Source organism: Xenopus tropicalis, chromosome 4, assembly GCF_000004195.4.
Source record: "Xenopus tropicalis strain Nigerian chromosome 4, UCB_Xtro_10.0, whole genome shotgun sequence".
NCBI classification, from domain to species: domain Eukaryota; kingdom Metazoa; phylum Chordata; class Amphibia; order Anura; family Pipidae; genus Xenopus; species Xenopus tropicalis.
Window position 1 is genome coordinate 65,632,281 of NC_030680.2, and position 19,748 is coordinate 65,652,028.

The 19,748-nt window shown below is 40.2% G+C and overlaps 1 protein-coding gene across 1 annotated transcript in view; it reads left to right on the forward strand.

The window, feature by feature from the left end:
* The window catches only part of jph3 (junctophilin 3), a 93,643-nt gene extending 74,264 nt beyond the window's left edge, over positions 1 to 19,379 (forward strand). The window contains exons 3-5 of the mRNA XM_018093527.2: positions 4,034 to 4,158; positions 6,408 to 7,309; positions 16,450 to 19,379. Of these exons, the coding sequence (XP_017949016.1) occupies positions 4,034 to 4,158; positions 6,408 to 7,309; positions 16,450 to 16,530 (1,108 nt within the window). The 3' untranslated portion in view covers positions 16,531 to 19,379. The remainder of the gene's footprint in view (positions 1 to 4,033; positions 4,159 to 6,407; positions 7,310 to 16,449) is intronic.
* Positions 19,380 to 19,748: the final 369 nt, after the last annotated feature.

Here is a 19,748-nt window from a genome sequence, read left to right on the forward strand (position 1 = left end):
TTGCCTGACCTTATAAAACTATAATAATATAATAATAATAATAATAATAATAATAATAATAATAATAATAATAATAATATAATTTGGCATTGTAACATTCATAAAATGTAACAGCTGCCACTGTATACAGTTACATGTATAGGAAACGTTATCTGGAATAACTAGATAATACACATGTATACCAGACCTCTCCAGACGTTGTATTACGGATACACAGGATAAGTGAAAGAGAAGTCCAGTATTGAATTGCTGGATGGGGAAACTCCCTGTGTTTACTCAGTGTCAATCCAAAAAATACAGCATTTCGGGTGCAGGCTCCTTCGTCAGGCCAAACCCACAATGCACACTGTGCATGTAAGTTTAAAGTAAATGCTCTGCCAGCAGCAGACCTTGCAGTGGCAGGCAGTCTATTCTTCAGAAGTGCCTATTTTGGCTGGGTGGTGGTCTGCCAGTCCAGTGTCGGACTGAGATGCCAGGAGCCCATCGATACACCTTGGACCATAGGCCCACTTTCTAAACTATTATTCCTCCTCTCCTCCCTCAACCTCTATTCTTCAAGTCTCTTTTCTCTATCCTTCCATCTCTTTTTCCCATACAGAAATAGGGAATGACCATGCAATCGGCCAAACAGTTAGAAGCAAGAGGGCCCACTGACACCTGGGTCCACTGGGAGTTTTCCTGGTATCCTAGTGGGCCAGTCCTACACTGTACCTGTCACTTCAAGGTCTCCTTTTGGCAAAGTGTTTTCCATATATATGTAATGAAAGGTGCAACAACCTGTTAGAGGCTGCTGCAGTGTATCACCTCAGTACCTTAGGCCTAAATGATAGCAGATCATATAAATGATCAGCACACAGTTCAGAAAGAGAGAAATTCCTAGAGGGAAAGTGATTTGTATCTGAGATGTTTTAGACAAGTACTGGGAGAAAGGAATTCAGAAGGCATTAGCTTTTAGCTGTATGTTACTACTCTATTCAGTAGGTGTCTGGCTCCACATTTTCTAATAATGCATAGGGATACTGCAAATATAACATGTTTTCCTTCTCGTGACAATTTCCCTGTTAGGCTATAGGGACCGATATGTGATGAGCTTGTCCCGTACAAATACACAGGCAGGTGGTCACTGTAGGTGGATTACAGAGTGTGAAATGAGGAGTAATTGTGGCATAAGGAGAGTGGCACTGCTCAGATGATTTTGATAGCTTGCGTAGGTTTCTCTCTCGTGTTTGCCAGATTTCTCAGTCTGCAGAAAGCAGAAGGCCGGTAGTCTGCAGCGGACATTAATAATGCAAGCACAGTTTGCACTATTGAAAGTGTAGATCTGCTAATCCACTTCTCCTCCTCCTCCTCCACTGCATGTTATCTATCCTTATTTTCTAGCTTTAATCTTTGTTTAACCCTTATTGTGCTATAGGGTTAGGAAACATTGCAATGCAATGCTTTGCTGCTCTAGCGTATACAATATTCCTTTATATGGTACCATTAGCAAATCCCCATTGCTTGGGTAGCCAGATTGCAGTGATGTGACCTGGGCTGATTGACTGGTTCATTATTTAGACATGTAGTTCCAGTTTTTTCATTACGGAAATCAAATTTGTTGCTTTTGCTCCATAACAATGATCATACAGTTCAGTTAATAACTGACCAGATTCTGTGAAAAACCTATGCATATGTGGCTGCATATGGTCAACTTATTTGGCATGTATAATCACCAAGAGAATGTTGCCAATTCTGTGCAATGTTCCTATAAGTATAGGGATGCAAACAAGAGAGGAGAAAGGCAGGCAGTGTTTCCTCAGCAAAAAGTTATTACTCTGTGGTTCTACTGAGCTTCCCATAGCCAATAGTTATTGTTGTAGATGGAGCAGTCAATGATAGTTCCACAAATGACATGATGTTATAGAACTGTCTTTTCTCAAACCACCCACAGCCACACAAATACTACTACTGTTCTGTAACTATGTGTCTATTCATGGTCAGTGATGGACCTTCTGTTCTTATAACATCACAGCACAGCAGATAGATTGGTTGCTCTCTTTCTTGCTTTACCAATAATTAAATATATTTACTGACCTTACACACTAGGGGGACAGGACATGAGTATCTTCTGGCACTATGCTTCTTTATGTGCACGCATAGTAAATATGTCCTACATTTTCATCATTAGACTGTACTGCATTTTTAGTCATAATAAATAGATGCAGAGCAGACACTGACCATTTTTACAAAGGACGCCAGTGTATATTAACATTATTAAATAGCAATCAGTCTCTGGGGATTTTTTAGTGAAACTGAAGAAAAAAATTGTAAATTATAAACAATTCCTAAAAGAGAATCTTGTGCCAATCTCTACTCACTTTATGAAGAGGCCATACTGGTTTCCTAGTTGATATCAAAATTATTTTATGAAATAAAATGCGTATCATATTTAGTTTAAAGGCAAAAAAAAAACTGTATATTTTTCTGTGGTTTAATAGAGCCAACACACTCAATGCAACAAGGTTATGTCAGAGCCCAGCTTAAGATGGCTGTACATACACTGATATGGTAGAGCAGTTTTCTTATTACTGCCGCACTGTCAGTGAATTTGTGGGAAAAGTGCTGGAATACCATTAGGTCGCTTGACAGGACATGCAATGTGGGGCATGTATAATGCACTGAAAGAGCCCGAAGAGATAAGGAATACACCTGTATGTTTGTAGCAGAAAAAGACACTGGATCATGGCTGCCCACCATAACCAACATAGCAGTTTTGTGGCCAAACCACAAAAACAAATAAGGCTTGTTTTCACTCGTGAAACCCAAATAAATTAATATTTTGGTGTTGCAGCAGTCAGTTCGAACTGACTTACTTGTTCAGCACTGGACTTTGTAAACCAGGGGTAGGGAACCTATGGCTCGAGAGCCAGATGTGGCTCTTTTGATGGCTGCATCTGGCTCGCTGCCAAATCTTTAATAAAAAAAAAATAACGGGGGTTGTGGCCTGCGCTCGACGGATAGAAGACATGTTCTAAGCCTTAGAACACGTCTTCTATCCGCCGAGCGCAGGCCATGCCCTCCTCCGCATCGTATCCGCATCAGGCATCCTTGGGACCCACCCTACCTTGCCCCTGTGCTCGACGGATAGAAGACATGTTCTAAGCCTTAGAACACGTCTTCTATCCACTGAGTGCAGGCCACGCCCTCCTCCGCATTGCATACAGCATCCTTGGGACCCAACCTACCTTCCCCGCAGCATCCGCAGCCAAACATATTGTATGGCTCTCACGGAATTACATTTTAAAATATGTGATGTTTATGGCTCTCTCAGCCAAAAAGGTTCCCGACCCCTGTTGTAAACTGTCCCATGACATCCAGACCTCTCTAGTTTTCCCCTCCCACTGGCTACACCTTTCTGTGTGGCATGTACCCCTTCTCTACTAGTGTACAGAATGGAGCATGTGATCAGCAATCCAGGGGCAGAGAGAGGGCACGGAGAAGCAGATTGTGGGCAAGCAGCTGATCTTACGTTCTGCCCTGCAGGGTGCGTGGTCCGGAATAACATAATACACACCACGCACCTTGCAGGGTTGAACATAAGAGTGGGCTCTTGCAGCACCTGGAGTGGTGCAATCAGGCACTGATGCTGACTGGTAAGCCACAGTCACAGCGCCACTGGGCGGTGCTGTCAGGTATTTGATCATGCTGCACGTGGGACACCGGATTTGGCCTTGTGTTTGACATATGTACACTAAACAAAACGAACAGCCAGACAGATACTATTGTATTTAAGTATATTAAGAACCACTGAAAGGTTTTAAATAAATGTATTATATAATTGGAAATATAATATAATAATATATTGGAAAGTTGCTTAGAATTACCACCACCCACTGTACCACCAGGGAGATCCCATTAAATAAGTAGCTTGTGTTTTTTGTACAATTTTAACTGCTGTAGATAGATCCTTCCTAGGCTAAGAGGTTTCTGCTGCAAGGCCAGGGTCATGTGTTGGTCTGTCTCCTTATATTGTTTAATTTTGTTTCCTCTACAGGACTTCTCACTCGAGGGCTAAAGCAGATGCAGCTGCTACAGCAGCACTTAAAGCGCAGGAGGAAGCCCAGATAGCCAGAATTTCTGCCAAAGAGTTCTCACCATCCTTCCAGCATCGGGAAAACGGTTAGTGTCTCTCACAAGGGCCCCTGAACTGTGAGCTCACTGGGAGCAAAGACAATACTGGTGAGATTGTTGCTATTGGGGGTGGATTTGCAATGTGGCAAAATTCTTTTTTCCTTAGCAAGGCTTCAACATAACCCATCTCTTTGAATGAAATACATTCAAATTAAGTTTAAGCAGAGCCATAACTACAAGTCCATTGGCCTACGCAAGATTTGGGTTTGGATCAGATACACCTTTAGTTGCAAACCACCTAGCCACAACTAGTTATTTATTGCACACAGGACTCCATAGCTCGAACTGTTTTTACTTTTACAGTTCTCCACAGCCTGCAGACTGAATTGCAATGCAGATGCCGCCCTTTAAATAAACCTGTAAGCAAGTAATTGGGGAAAGTATAATTTTCAAGCAGTGAGGATGGGATGGACTAGAAGGGACCCAGCATCCAAGCAACTGTCAAGCCAAGTAGTTGATCTCAGGGACGAAGGATGTAGCCCAATCCCAGTTATAAAATTTAGAGAGATCATCCACAGTGGCACAAGCAAGGTGCAAAATGTAAATAACAGATGGAGCATTGTACTTTTTTGCACTTTGCCCCTTGACCCCCACATAATTGCAACCACCAACCTCAACTCTTTGCACTCACAGTTCAACAGGTTGCAGCAGTGTATGTGTGCAATGCTGGAGGTGAATGCATACTGTTTAGGCTGCACATGTGTTGGATGTGGCCATTCCCTGGCAAGACACACAAGGCAGTAGACATGAGTGCCCTGTACTTATCACTTGTTAAAATCAGGAGTTAAGGACAGGGCTCCTTGCGCCTGTGTGTGGCACAAAGGGCACTGTGCATCTTTCAGCTTTCTTGAGAACAGGCACCAGTGCTCTGTGTATGGCCCCTACTTAGCGCTCAAGCACTTGCAGGATTACTCACAGTAAATGAGCCCTACAGTCTTTTACTTCAAGTGGTGCAATGCTATGATCAGATATCAGCAAATATGCTTCTCTTTTGTCAGAGCAGAAGCCTGCCAACTAGGGAGAGAGGACAGGGGGCCAAACAGCACTGGGGACCCCACCTGTCACTCACTCCAGCCCAGGTCATTTGTTATGTGGCCAGATGGACGCATGCTTAGGTGAGCAATAAACTATGTCATTCTTAGTCACAATATATTATATTGTAACAAACTGTCCAGTGACTATGCTTCCCTACCAAGTCATGGCCCCAGGTGGGTTCTCAAATCACATATAGAAAGCTAGGGTTATATGTAATGTCATTTAAATGCAGGAGTTCTTAGAACCTGTAAATACAAACCACAGTGAGTCAATATCATGTAAAAGTCCATAAAACTCTTTGTATCTGGTTTTTCACAGGTACCTGCTTGCAGTACAGATACAATTGTGTTTGTTTTGAAAGCCTGCACACTTTTTGAGCAGCACTGGCAGTTTATTTCCTTTATGTCTTCTTACCAAAATCAGTGATTAATGCATAATATGTATAATACTGTCAATCTTTTACTTCATGTTACTTGCAATATCTGATTTTAAATTTTGTTGCATGTAAGCATGTTCAGCTATCAGTAGACAGCATGCCTTACTAAAATTAAAATGTGCCATTTAGTCATATGCTGCGGGTCCAATGGTAAGTAGGTGGCCACCGTCTGACACCCTGATAATAACGACCACATATAGTGCTGACTTCTTGTGTAGGGCCTTGCTAGTTATAACTGCTCCTTTTGGGGTTTTAAAGTGCTTTTCGCAGTGGAGGCTAGCCATTATACTTTAGCAATAGGCATTAAGCTGAACACTAAAGTGTTACTGCTTTTATCTTGTTCAAAAGTTGACATATTTTATACTAGATTTGCCCCACTCTTCCTACCTACAACTCCTGTTCTGGGCCTTCAAGGCAGGCCCTGTTTCCACCCCTGATGGACAGCTCTGCTGGTGTAAAAAAAGGTACAAAAAGGGTATATCCATCACATATCAAAAATGTATTTTTTTTTAAAAATTCCTGTTCTTGATAGTCTTGACAGGAAACATTGTCTAAACATCTAATTTTGCAGGAAATCACAGGATAAACAATTTTTCATACTGCTTCCACAACAACCTAAGAGGAGATTTGTAAGATTTGTAAGTCCCTTACACCAACATTTTTAAAGTACCCTTTCATCTTTAAATCATCCACATTAACAATAATCTTAATATTTAAATGATAAGACTGCTTGTGATCAACAGATTCTGTGTTTTTTCATTCTCAGGGCTTAAATGCCAGAGGCCAAAACATCAGAACTCAAGCGATGATATTGAAGTCATCTCAACAGAGACTCCACCACAGCATGACAGCCCTGAACTTTATAGGAAAGGGACTACACCTGATGTTACCCCTGATGACAGCCCAATGAGGAGCCCTCTGTGCAGCCCCCCATCTACACCACCTCCAACTCAGCCAGTCCCCAAATCTAGAAACAAGAGTGCCCACTTTTCTAGGCAGCTGTCTGTGGATGAGGATCGGGGAGGGGATATCCAAATGCTGCTGGAGGGAAGGGGCGGGGACTATGCTAGGCCCAATAGCTGGAGTGAAGTTGGTGGGGGCAGAATAGGAATGTCACAGGGAAATCCACTGGGGCCATGTTCAATTCCTGAAGACCTTTTGCTTAAGAGCACTGGCCACAAACATGTGGTTTCCAACCACAAGCCAAGGGAAAGGTGGGCAGACTCCCCAACAACCATATCGTGGACTTCACACCGTACACACAACCACAGCCCAAGTGGCAATAAGCTGCTTGAGGTAGATGAGGAGAAGCTTAGCAATTATGAGATGGAAATGAAACCCTTGAAGAGAATGGATTCTTATATGCAAGAAGTACACACCCAAAAAAGACAGTTCAGCAAAGCAGGTCCCCGGAATACACCCGAGACACACCATCTAGAGGATCGCATGTATGGAGTCCAGAGACTGAGGTCCAAACCTCAGAACAAAGAGAACTTAAGGCCGGCAACTTCTGCTGAGCCCACCGTGCAGAAACTAGATACACTGCGGTTTGGGGAGAAAGGAGAATCAAGGCTTCTAAGAAGAGATTTGACACTTTCCCCACCGCAAAAATCTTTACCTGTTGCACTAGACTCTGACGAGGAAAACTCTGCTGAGCTCAAGTCCACGGTGAGTAAATAACAAATGTTTTCCCATATGCTGCCAATAATTTGTATTTATTTGTTATCTTTATATGCTGTTATTATGACATGTTACTAACAGATACATATATATTAACATCAACAAGTTAACACACAATGATTTCTGTCCAAGTGCGTAGAATAAATGTAATGTGTTGCAGTGGGATTTAAGACTTCTAACTGTACAGTTACAATATATCATATACAGGTATCGGACCCCTTATCCGGAAACTAGTTATCCAGAAAGTTACGAATTATGGAAAGGCCATGTCCCATAGACTCCATTATATGCAAATAATTCTAATTTTTCAACATGATTTCCTTTTTCTCTGTAATAATAAAACAGTACCTTGTACTTGATCCCAATAATATAATTACTCCTTACTAGAGCCAAAACAATCCTATTGGGTTTAATTACTGTTTAAATAATTTTTTTTTTAGTAAACTTAAGGTAGGAGATCTGAATTACGGAAAGACCCCTTATCTGGAAAACCCCAGGTCCCGAGCATTCTGTATAACGGGTCCCATACCTGTACATTATACATATTTCATATTGTATATTATAAATATTTGACATGTATTTGATGAAATGTTTCACCCGTTACATGCTGGAGAACGTAAAATCTACAACATGTACATAAAAATACAATTGTGCTGTTGCTGTAAAACCCTAAAAAGCTTTAGGGTTTTCCTATGCCATGCCTTATGTATAATGGCAATAGGTGGCATAGATAAACCAGAAAGTGCTGTCATGTAAAGAGTTAAAAGATCAAATGGCTTATTTACTAAATTTGTGCTATGGCCAAATGGCTTATTTACTATATTACTAAATATTTTTATCATGCAACATGCATGCAGCAGTTCATTAATTTGTCAGTATGGGTATAAATTCTGGGACTACTTGATGAATACGGTTGCAGGAACAATCAATGTATGTTCCTGTGTGTGCAACCCTGGAATCGCTGGTTGCTTAGGGCAAATATAAATATAAGGCTCCTTGCACCAGATGCACTACATCTTGAACCTTGTTTTGAAAAGTGGGCACAAATGGGATTATGGTGGCACAAGTATGTGTAAGCATTTTAGTAGATGGTGTTTTAACTGCCAAGTACTAAACAAATACTTAAAAGGGAACTTCACCAAACACAACTTGTGATTTTTGAAATTTAAACAATTTCAAGCAACTTTGCAATATACATCAATTAATAAATATGCAGCCTTTTCATGATTTTTAATGTAATAATGCGGTTTGGAACAGTTAAGCCTGGCTCTGTTTTCTCCTGCTGATCTGGCTGACTACTTTATGTAACAGTAGTCGACTGTCCTCAGACTACCATCAGCCTGTATCCTCCAAACCCCACAATTCCCTGCACACATGATATCAGTAAGATAAGGAACACCAAAGTGCAATGGATTGTGGGTTATGTAGTTCCTGCATGCTGGCTGTAAGCTATGGAGAAGTTGTTACAATTTGTAACATCAATGTTTTAGTCCCTCTTCCCTTGCTAGGATTTTAAAGGAGAAAGAAAGGTAAAAACTAAGTAAGCTTTATCAGAAAGGTCTATGTAAATACAGCCATAAGCACTCACAGAAACGCTGCACTGACTTCTCTGAAAAAAGATTTGTTGTGTCGGTTTTTCTCTGCCAGAGACATGCAGCTCTCTCCTCTCTCCCCTCTCCTGCTCCTCCCTCAAGAATGCTAAGAACTCACTCCCCCCCCTTAGGAATGTGGATCTGAGCCAATCAGAAGGAAGCTTCATCATAGTCTAACTAACTGAGCATGTACACGTGGTCTGGGTGTCTGTGCATTATGGGAACTTTCTTTACACAGCTCAGCATTTTTTCTTCCTGTTTGGCTTCTGATCATCTGAATGAGAGAAATATGGGGAGACTTAAGGGCACTATTGAGAGAACTGAAGGTATGCCTGCAGCTTGAGATTAACTCTTTATTAGCCTTTTCTTCTCCTTTAAATAATGTAGAAAGAGAAGTTTTGCAGTTGAAATATAAATGCATATAAAAATGGTATTTTTTCATACTTTTCGAAGGAACAGATTTCAGTGATAGGTATATTAGGGGTTTATGAGTTGTATGGGGCTCTTTAACAAATTTCGGTTCGCAAGCCGGAGTTCCCCTTTCAAGAGGTAGCTCAGATAACTTATTGTTTTCGAATACCAGTTGCTTTCTATATTTATTTTTTATAGGTTTTTTTTTTAAATTTAGTTTTAAAAATTACTTTTCACTCCTCAGCCCCATTTCTCCCAGCAGCAGCAGCAGCAGCTCAGTGAACCTGGTTGTCTGCTCTTAAAAGTATTTCTCACCAGAAGCTGAAAATGGCCAGCAACTGATGTATCAAATAGTAACAAAGTAAAAGCTACTCTTAATCAAAGGTAATAGTTGGGGAGCATTTTCAGTAGGGACTGAAGCAGCTGCTGCTGTACCATATTATATAAAACTGTATGGAGTTTGTAGAGTTAAGGCTGCCAAACACGGGCCGATTCTAGGTGCCAAAATTGGTCCCTTAGACCGATTTGACAGCTTATCAGCCTGTGTATGGGCACTAAAGACGGGCCTGCCCGACCGACATATGGCCTGAAATGGGCCAGATATCGATCGGCAGGTTACAAATCAGTCAGATCGGGGACCGCATCGCCTCTTTGATGGGGTCCCTGAACCAACTGACGCCTAAACCCCTCGTTCTAAATCGATATCAACCAAATTAGCCTGATATCGCCCACCCGTAGATGGGGATATTGGGAGAAGATCCGCTCACTTGGTGACCTTGCCAAGCGAGCGGATCTTAGCGTGTATGGCCAACTTTAGTGACCAGGTTTCTAAAGCAATTTTTAGGCCTCAAATCTTCTATCCCCTCTATAGCTGGGTTGATAGTGTGGCTACTACAGCCTATTGTGATTAGTACTAGCAATAATACATTTTATTATTATATACAAGTAACAGGATCTAAAACTCAGTGTGTGTAGTTTTTAAGGATGCACTGAACACAGGATCCAGTTCAGGATTCGACCAATCCATGTACCTAGCCAAACCGAATCCAAATAAAAATTACATGACTTTTTCTCACATAAACAACAATAATCAACAACAAGTTGAAAATGTTTCACCGTGCGCAAAGCATGTGGTTCTCTTTACCTCTTCAGTAGCCTAGGATTTTGGTTTGGAATTCAGCCTAATCTTTCACAAAGGATTTGGGGTTCGGGCAAATCCAAAAATAGTGGATTCGGTGCATCCCTAGTAGTGCTTTATTAGATAGGAAAGTTTCAGTATAGTGCACACTCAAGTGATGCTTATGTACACCAAAAAGACTCATAACTGTATCACCAGGTCATGAATCTCATATAGAAGATGTTGATAAATTATATATATCTTGGTATATGTTTCTAGGATTCTGTCCTGAAGTGCATGATTCTATTGGTATGAAAAACATGATATCTCATAACTGCACTGCACCTACACTCCCTCCCTTTATAACACCCCACATCCTATCTCTGATCATGTCAGGTGACTTAGGCACTGCTGTGAAAGAGGAAGTGTAAGATATTGCCTAGCAACAAGACCCAGGCAGCCAACCAAATGCGACAAAATCAAAGTCATCTGGCTCAGAACTAACCGTGCATCTTCTGCATCAGGTTCAAACCAAAGCTGTAGGTTGTAGCATTAATAGATGCACCCATAGCTTTATGGCCAAGGTAATGTGCAGACAGCAGCAATACTGTGTGAACCACTGTGTTTCTGAAATATTTAAACAGAAATGACCACAAAAGGGAGGCTCTTTTTTCCCCACATACTGTTAAAATGACTAGTGCAGTGGTCACTTGCATCATGGTCCTTTTATTAAGTCTTGAACAGGCTTAGTCTTACTTTGCATTAAAATGGTACCTTAAAGGAAAATATACCCTCTCGATTTATAAGAACCAAAGTGTGCTTTTCCTAAAAATGTTTATGAAAGTTTACATACATAGAGCCTTAATAATTTGTAGACTGAAACCCCTCAACTGCTTTACCCCAAGAAGCAGTAAGCTGGTATAATAATTAAAGAATGAAATCTTTAAATCAGTAAGTTAGAGACATGGGGTGTCTTATTAGTCTTTTTACATGTGGGCATTTTAATGCGTGTTCCCATGTGGTGGTTATTTAATACATTGTATTCCATGTAGCTGGTACTTGAAGGACTGCGCTGAAGACTGCAGAAGAGACACATGGGCTCCATTATCTTTCATTTCCATGTGGTAGAAGGCATAAAAAAGCCACTGCTCAGAAAAGCATATTAAAATGCCCATGTTCAAGATGCCTTAAACTGTGCATAACACCCCCAAGGCAGTTTGCAAAGTGTGCAAAAACCTTTTTTTTTTTTTTTTTGCATTTGGCACACTGCCCTTCCCTGTGTTAGACTGATGCAGGTCTCCACTCTCCATTTCTGAGCACAGACATCTACAACTACTCATATAGGGCATATAGGAACCCCCTAGCATAGCCAGGAAATTAGACATGCTAACCTAGGTAACATAGTAACATAGTAAGTTGGGTTGAAAAAAGACATACGTCCATCAAGTTCAACCATAATGCCTATATATAACCTGCCTAACTACTAGTAATCCAGAGGAAGGCAAAAAACCCCATCTGAAGCCTCTCTAATTTGCCGCAGAGGGGAAAAAATTCCTTCCTGACTCCAAGATGGCAATCGGACCAGTCCCTGGATCAACTAGTACTAAGAGCTATCTCCCATAACCCTGTATTCCCTCACTTGCTAAGAATCCATCCAGCCCCTTCTTAAAGCTATATAATGTATCAGCCAGCACGACTGATTCGGGGTACATGACTTAATAATATGAGTAGTATGCAGATTGCTGTAAGAGACATTTATGTTAGTTCATCAATTAGGATTCCTATTGCCCAGAAGATAGCCTGCTATTGAGGGTCAGTCTCTCAAACATTAGCTGTAGTAAGAGTTAAATGATATTGGTGTTATGGAAATCATTAAGGACTAATGGTCATGACATATGGCTAATGCCACAATTAGCATATGGCATGTATTTTCGGCAAGATGAAAAACGTTCGCCGAAAATAGCGCCATACGCTCCTACCTGTGCCTGCACCCGAATGAATGAAATACGCTCGGGTGCAGGCACATGTACGCGATATCCGCTGAAAATATGAAGTCTCGTGTTATTTGGCGGATATTGGCTACATGTACCTGCACCCGAGCGTATTCCGTTCATTTGGGTGCATGCACAGGTAGGCTGAATTTACAGTAGCGGGGTGTATTCTCGGCAAACGTTTTTCAGCTTGCCGAGAATATGCCAGTGTGGCTGTTGAAACAGTCTTATTGGGCTTATTTAACGTTTACATGTTTTTAGTAGATATAAAGGTAGGTGATCCAAATGATAGCAAAGCCCTTTATATTATATTCCATACTACACCTGTACATGGATAGAGAACCAACTGAAGTATACAAGACGTTGCCTCTTTACAGAGAGATTTGAGATTGGAGAAATGGACAGCAAACTGACAAATGAGGTTCAGTTTTAAGGAATGCAAGGTTATGCACTCGGTAGGTGGTAGGAATAACAAATGCTAATTATACACTAAGGGGGTGATTTATCAGAGGTTGAGTTTGATTTTTTTTTCTCGATTAAGTTTTTCTGTGCTTAAAAAACTTGAATTCTAGTTTTGGTTTGATAACTCGAATGTAAAATAAGTAGTAGATATCATGACAATAGATTGCTAATATCTGATGGACTTTTACACTTTTTTAATGTTTGTACAACTTATTAATAAGAATGAGACATGAACACATAAAGGGGAATATAGAGATCCTTCAGCACTTTCACTTGTCTCTGAGCAAACAGAGCATTGGGCATTCACAGCACACGGGTAATGCAATGAATATTTATACAGCGCACTTTCTATAGAGTGGGAAGATGAGCTTGTATCTGCCTGGCTAGAATGCATAATTATATCTCAGCAGTGCATCCACCATCCATCCACTTTGCATCTACCTAGTGTAGATCAAGTGTAAAACATTTCCATTTTACTGTGGCTCGAATGGATTGCAAAGTAAAATAGATAAAGGAAGTGAAGCAGAGATGTCATCTCACTCCATACCTTTAGCAAAATAATGATTTAGCACATGAATCTTAGCAGCTTCTATTTTGTGGCAAGGTAAACGTCTGGAATAAATCTTTCCAAATAATGGGTAAGAGGTGTGTTATAGGTTAGTACAATGGCATGTAATTGAGTATATGCATCAGACTATACAATGTCAAGAATTTTGTTACAGAGACTGCTGGGTAACAAACTAGCAGGGTCATAAAAGGCACACATTTTGCCCAAGTGTAGTAACCCATAGCAAACAAATGTAAATGCTGATAGGTTTTTAGCACTAGAGTCACTAGACCTTTACCCTATAAGTGCCTATGGAAATAGTGCTAGGCCAGTCATTTTACAATGATATAAGACAAATATTACATTTATATTTGCTATAATACACATTTTAAGGACAGGTAAAATCACAGGGGGAATCAAAATGACAGGCACTTCCCAATGATAATCGCTTACCTGACACCCTAGGCCAGTGCTCCATAAAAACTGCACTGGCTTGGGGTACCATGGTACCACTGTGATACTGAGATGGCATTACCATAGGCTTATCATAGTCATTGACAGTGATATACAGGAAGCAACTGCTATAGGACAGAGACCAGCAATCAGTCACACCCTGGCTGTCACTGATTTTTTTTCCCCATAGCAACAAGTTTTAAATAGATGCATAGATGTTAGGAATGTTATGCTTAGCGTCCTTAACACCCATGGCCCAAACTTTTGTGACCCTTCAGGCCTGTTGGTAACAGTGTAAAAGGTGCCTTCTAATATCCTCATATTTTCATTATTTATTATTATATACAAGTGTTCAGAAAGTGATGTGACAGAAATTTCATCATTAAGAACCAATAACAACCACTGAGCACTATCTGCATGGAATTTGAATGTTCTCTCACCTCATCTCTTACCTGGGTATCCTTCCTCACTCGAAAAATACATCAAACATGCAGGCTAATTGGCTCTTGATAAAACTGACCATAGCGTGTGTGAATGTGATAGGGACCTTAATCGAAAGTATATATACTCAAGTCCCTTTTTACCCTCTTTGTATCGGTCAGTATTTGTATGTAAACTGTATGTTCGTTGCCTACACTATTTACTGTACAGTGCTTTACACTACATCAGTGCTTTATAAATACATGTCAATAGTAATAATAAATATGTATCACCCACAACTCCCTGGAATCAGATAATCCCAATGAAGGTATCTAATTTCCCTCTTTACTGAGCTGTAACTGTCGCACACACATTACATTTTTTGTGTTCATATGATCTAACAGCTTTTCTCGCATGAATTAACATTGCTTTACTAACATTCACTTAACACATTTGTTCATTGTACACATGAATTAATGTATGAATCGTAATGTATATTAGTGCAATACAAGGTATTAAGGTCCCCATACACGAGGCGATTTCACTCGTTGTACGATCGGATTTCCATACGATATGCCATCCACGGGCAACGATAATTTGCAAAAGATTTCATTGTATCATTATCGTAAAATACGTACGATCGTACATCTACGTACGATCCAATGTCGTGGCGGAAGCGGTATTTACAGGAAACAGGAAGTGATGTAACATGAAGTGATGTAACATTCTTCTTCGCTGAGTATAAAAAAAATGTTGTATTACAGATCCAAAAGTTTTCGTATACGAGCCATAAGGTTCTGCAAAGAACGAACGTTTATGCACATTCGTGTTGTTCCGTTTATGTTCATTGACTTCCGCTGCTGGCAATCATGACATGCGCAGAGAACAACCGTTCGAAGACAAATGTCTGACACTCACACCAACTGGCAGATTTTATCGTTAAACGACTAAAATTGTTAAACCTGGCCGATCGATTTTGGGGACGATAATGTTGGGTCGATTTAATAATAAAATCTGCCAGTTGGTGTAAGTGTCAGACATTTGTCTTCGAACAATCGTTCGCACACCATCAACTATACGATAACTTAACGATAGTATTGGATCGTTCGGGAATCAGTCGTTTGACAGTAAAAGTAAGGCCCGTGTATGGGGGCCTTTAAGTGTATTATACAAATGACAATAGTCATTTGATGTAATATTAACCTAGTAAAGGTATTTTCACATGCCATTGGTAAAATTTGTAATAACTGTACTGGTTTTAGGGGCTATATTTTATATTGCTCAGTGGCGTAACTATAGGGGGAGCAGACCATGTGACAGCAGGGGTACCTGCAGATAGAGTCTACAACCCTATTCACCACCCTCCCCCATATGCCATGATCCCTATTTTCCCCACAGGTTGCAAGTTAAACCACTTATACTGATGCCGAGTACTGGCTTTAGAAAAAGCTTGATTATGGGCTTGTGCTGTGTGACATACCTTATAATTCATTAGCATTTGATGTTACTATTTTAATTTTATATTTTTATTTAAATTTGTGTTAAATTGTGTCCTATAATGGCACTTTTTAAACTGGTATTTCAGTGCTGTGAAAACCAACGGCAGTAACTATTGTAATCTACTGTATACATTGTAACTGCTTTGTATGTGGATATAAGAGAGTGGATAAGAGAGTACAATATATGAGGCCAGCACTTAGATAAAGGCAACTATACCCTCAAAATTTCGAGCAACATTGTACTTGGATCTAGATAGATAGCAGTTCTTGTAGTGTAAAAAAAAATGGTAGTTTATTGTTACATATTTTAAACAATCATGCTAAATAGCCTAATGAATTTCATACAATCCAAGGGAACTAAATGACAGGCCATGCCCATTGGACGTGTAAGCAACATGCCCCTCTGGCAACTTGTAATAGAAGCCCGGGAGAGGTAATAAGGACCCAGGGAGACAGGAGCTGCCTAAAGCAACAAGCTAAGCCAGCAATATTATATTTCAGTTAGGCAGATCTATATGCAAAATCAAAATGGTGGTCTTTTAATTTACAGTTTCTGTAAATATGTCTTAGGACTAATATGTCTCATTACTTAATATTATGTTCTTCTCTTAACTAATTGCTGTTTCTCTTTTGCAGGGCTCGGCTCCCATCTTGGTAGTCATGGTGATTTTGCTAAACATCGGAGTCGCCATTTTGTTTATCCACTTTTTCATTTGATGGGACTGCTCAACCCTTTGCAAAAAAAAAAATAATAAAAAAAAAACAGTATAAAAAAGGCTGTCAATTTGAAAAAAAAGTAACACTAAACTGAAAATTCAAAGTTCTAGAACAATGAACGCTGCTTACAGAGCCAGGAATGCAACTATGGCTCTCCATCGGCTGGTTTTCGGATTGAGCCTCTACGTTTTACTATACTTTTTTTTTTTCTTCAAAAGAAACTGAATTGAGTTGTATTCACAGTTTGCCTTTTTCTCCTTGGGTAATGTCTTTTTTTGGGGTATATTGTTTTTCTGCTCGTTTGGCATGAGAGAATGCAAGAGATATTGACTTTATTTATTATTTATTTCAGTTTCTTTTGTTCAAAGTCCATTTCTGAAAATGTGCTTAATGGGTGAAATACAGAATCATACATGGAAAAGACTTTCTAGGAGTATACCCACTTTAGATATATACTGCAGATACCCCAGTTCATTGTCAGAGGCATTCACCCCTCTGCTCATGAATGGGTTATGTCAGGGCTGACGCTTTTAGGGACTTTGTCTGGAGATAGAATTCTAGTTAGCTAGGGGTGCTGGGAATGATTGACTACGCTAAATGGTTTGAATGTGAAAGTAATTTAAAATAAAGGCTTGTTGATTGGTTTTTGAGGATTATAGAGTTCCATATTAAGAAAGGAGCCCTAGGGCTGACAGCCTGAAGGCAAGAATCCCAAGAAGAGCTGTGCCAAACCTATTCTATTTTATAATAGTTGCAAGTAAAATGGATTCTAGTCAACCCAAAGAGATTCATAAATAGTCATTGAGTTTTGTTCTACCTTCAACATAGTGGTTACTAGGGTCTTACTCAGAATAAAAGAGCAGTACTAAAATAGGCCGAGAGGATATAGGCACACATTTACTTTCCCAAATCCAATAACTTTACTTTATTCCTTCTTATGTTGCCTCGGTCTTTTATGTTTTTGCTGGTGGAAGTTTTCTCAAAGTCTAATACTTATCATATGGGCCTTCAGTTATCGCTTGTAGTTCAACAACTACACTGGAGCTGGCTGAGTACGTTCTTAGAATTTGCCCATGGTGCTTTTTAAGTAAAGTCCTCCTCTTTATACTTAATGGCACAGTATACACCTATCTTTTAACATCATCTGATATAAATGGTTTCCGTTATTGCTGGCACTAAACAAGAATATGAAGCCAGTTTCACTTTAGTACTGTCCCAAAGAATATCAAAGGAGCTGATAAAACGAATTGCCAGTACACTGAGAAGCCACTGATAATGAGCTGATCAAAGGTTGCTGCTTAGAGGAGGGGTTTGTTTAAAGGTCTATAGGGAGTTCTGAACAAATTTCCATATTTATAAGGGAAGAGGAAGGTAAGAGTCCAATAAACATAGCCCGACTTTCAAATTAGTAATTTATAATGGCAAAATATAGGAAAATATTGATTTTTAAAATGAAAAGAATCTGAAAGTAATTTCAATGCAAGTTCTATTTAATGTGCTAACTGTATACTGTCCCTTTAAAAATATTGTGCTTAGTTTTACTAATGTAGGACAGATATGGGATCTGTTATCCAGAATGCTTTGGATCTGATTTTTCCTGTAATTTGGATCTCCATACTTTAAGTCTGCTAAAACATCATTTAAACATTATATGAAACCCAACAGGGATGTTTTGCCACCATTATTGATTCATGCAGCTTCTTTATCTTAGCCTATGGGAGATGACCTTTCCATAATTTGGAGCTTTCTGGATAACGGGTTTCCGGATAATGGATCAGATACCTTTACCATATACATGAGTCATCAGGCCTAGAAAACGTAACTTCAGAACACAGCTTGGCGATGGAGACAGCCCATGAAAAGGTTTCTCGTTCTGTGTTATAACTGAGCCTTTGAGGTCCATGCAAATCCACGGTGGGGCTGCACAGTCCTTTCTATTGGCTACCTTTACTGCAAATTGTTTTACTGCATACAACAATGCAACAAGGAGATTGAGACACTTGGAATGTACAGATTGGCTCATCTGCCTCTTGGGATATAAAGGCACATTGACCTTCCCACTTCGAGCAAATATGAAATTGAGGAGACTTATATGGCATTGTGTACCCTTAAATCAGAGTATTTGATGACATCACACACTATCATGTTCAGCCCCCTTCCAAGAAAACATATTGCTGTAGCCACATTTTGTGGGAGTATCTGTTGTTTCCCTAAGCCAAGTTACGTTTATAATCCATTGCATGCCTGCTTACAATTAACTGGAACTGCCAGGTCCAAGTTACCATCTGCTTGTATTGTACCCACTTGGAATTTGAAACCAGAGGAAGTATATTCTGGGGCACTGGTAGTAGTAAAGTGATGGCAAATCTTTCAATTTGGTCATTCTGATAAACAGAAGCAAGATAGCATCTCAAAAACAAAAAAAGGAACAAGTTACAGATGCGGTTTCTAGACGTATGCTGGTAATGAAATAAATGTGTGGGGCAAATGTTCCTAGCTGAGGTTGGGAACCCTGTATAGAACATTAGTACCTGGAAATAGGACTGGAACCCGTACAAGTTTGTGTAGCTATTGGCCACTGTTTCAGCCAGCTCCCCACATTTTATGCATATTAGGATGTACAGTAACGATAAAATCCCCATACTAAAAGGGGGGGCATTTCTAAAGCGTGCTTAGATTTGTCTTATTCCTTTTGTTGGGCCAGTGCCAGATTGGTTCACATTTGACCTTAGCAGGTACATAAGGAAAAAGGGAAATAAATACTTCAAACGTTTTGCTTTAGTTCAAGGGGATACAATGAATGTTTGGCAAGGTTCAGGATTAAAGAGTTAGCCCCCCCCCCCCCCCCCCCCCCCCCCCCAACCAAGGATAAGGAAGACACACAGAGCTACTTAGTAGCAGTTACTTTTCACAGCTACTAAGGGCTCTGGCACATGGGCAGATTAGTCGCCCGCGACAAATCTCCCTGTTCGCGGGCGACTAATCTCCCCGAGTTGCCATCCCACTGGCAAAAATTTAAGTCGCCGGTGGGATGGCACACGCTGCGCATGTGATTTTGGCAAATTGCGATTTGCCGAAATCGCATCGCCGCGTGTGCCATCCCACCAGCGAACAGGGAGATTGGTCCCCGTGTGCCAGAGCCCTAAAGGCCAGAAAATACCCTGCCATAGACAATACTGAGAATTGTCTCTGCTAAACACACGTAGAGACAACTATCA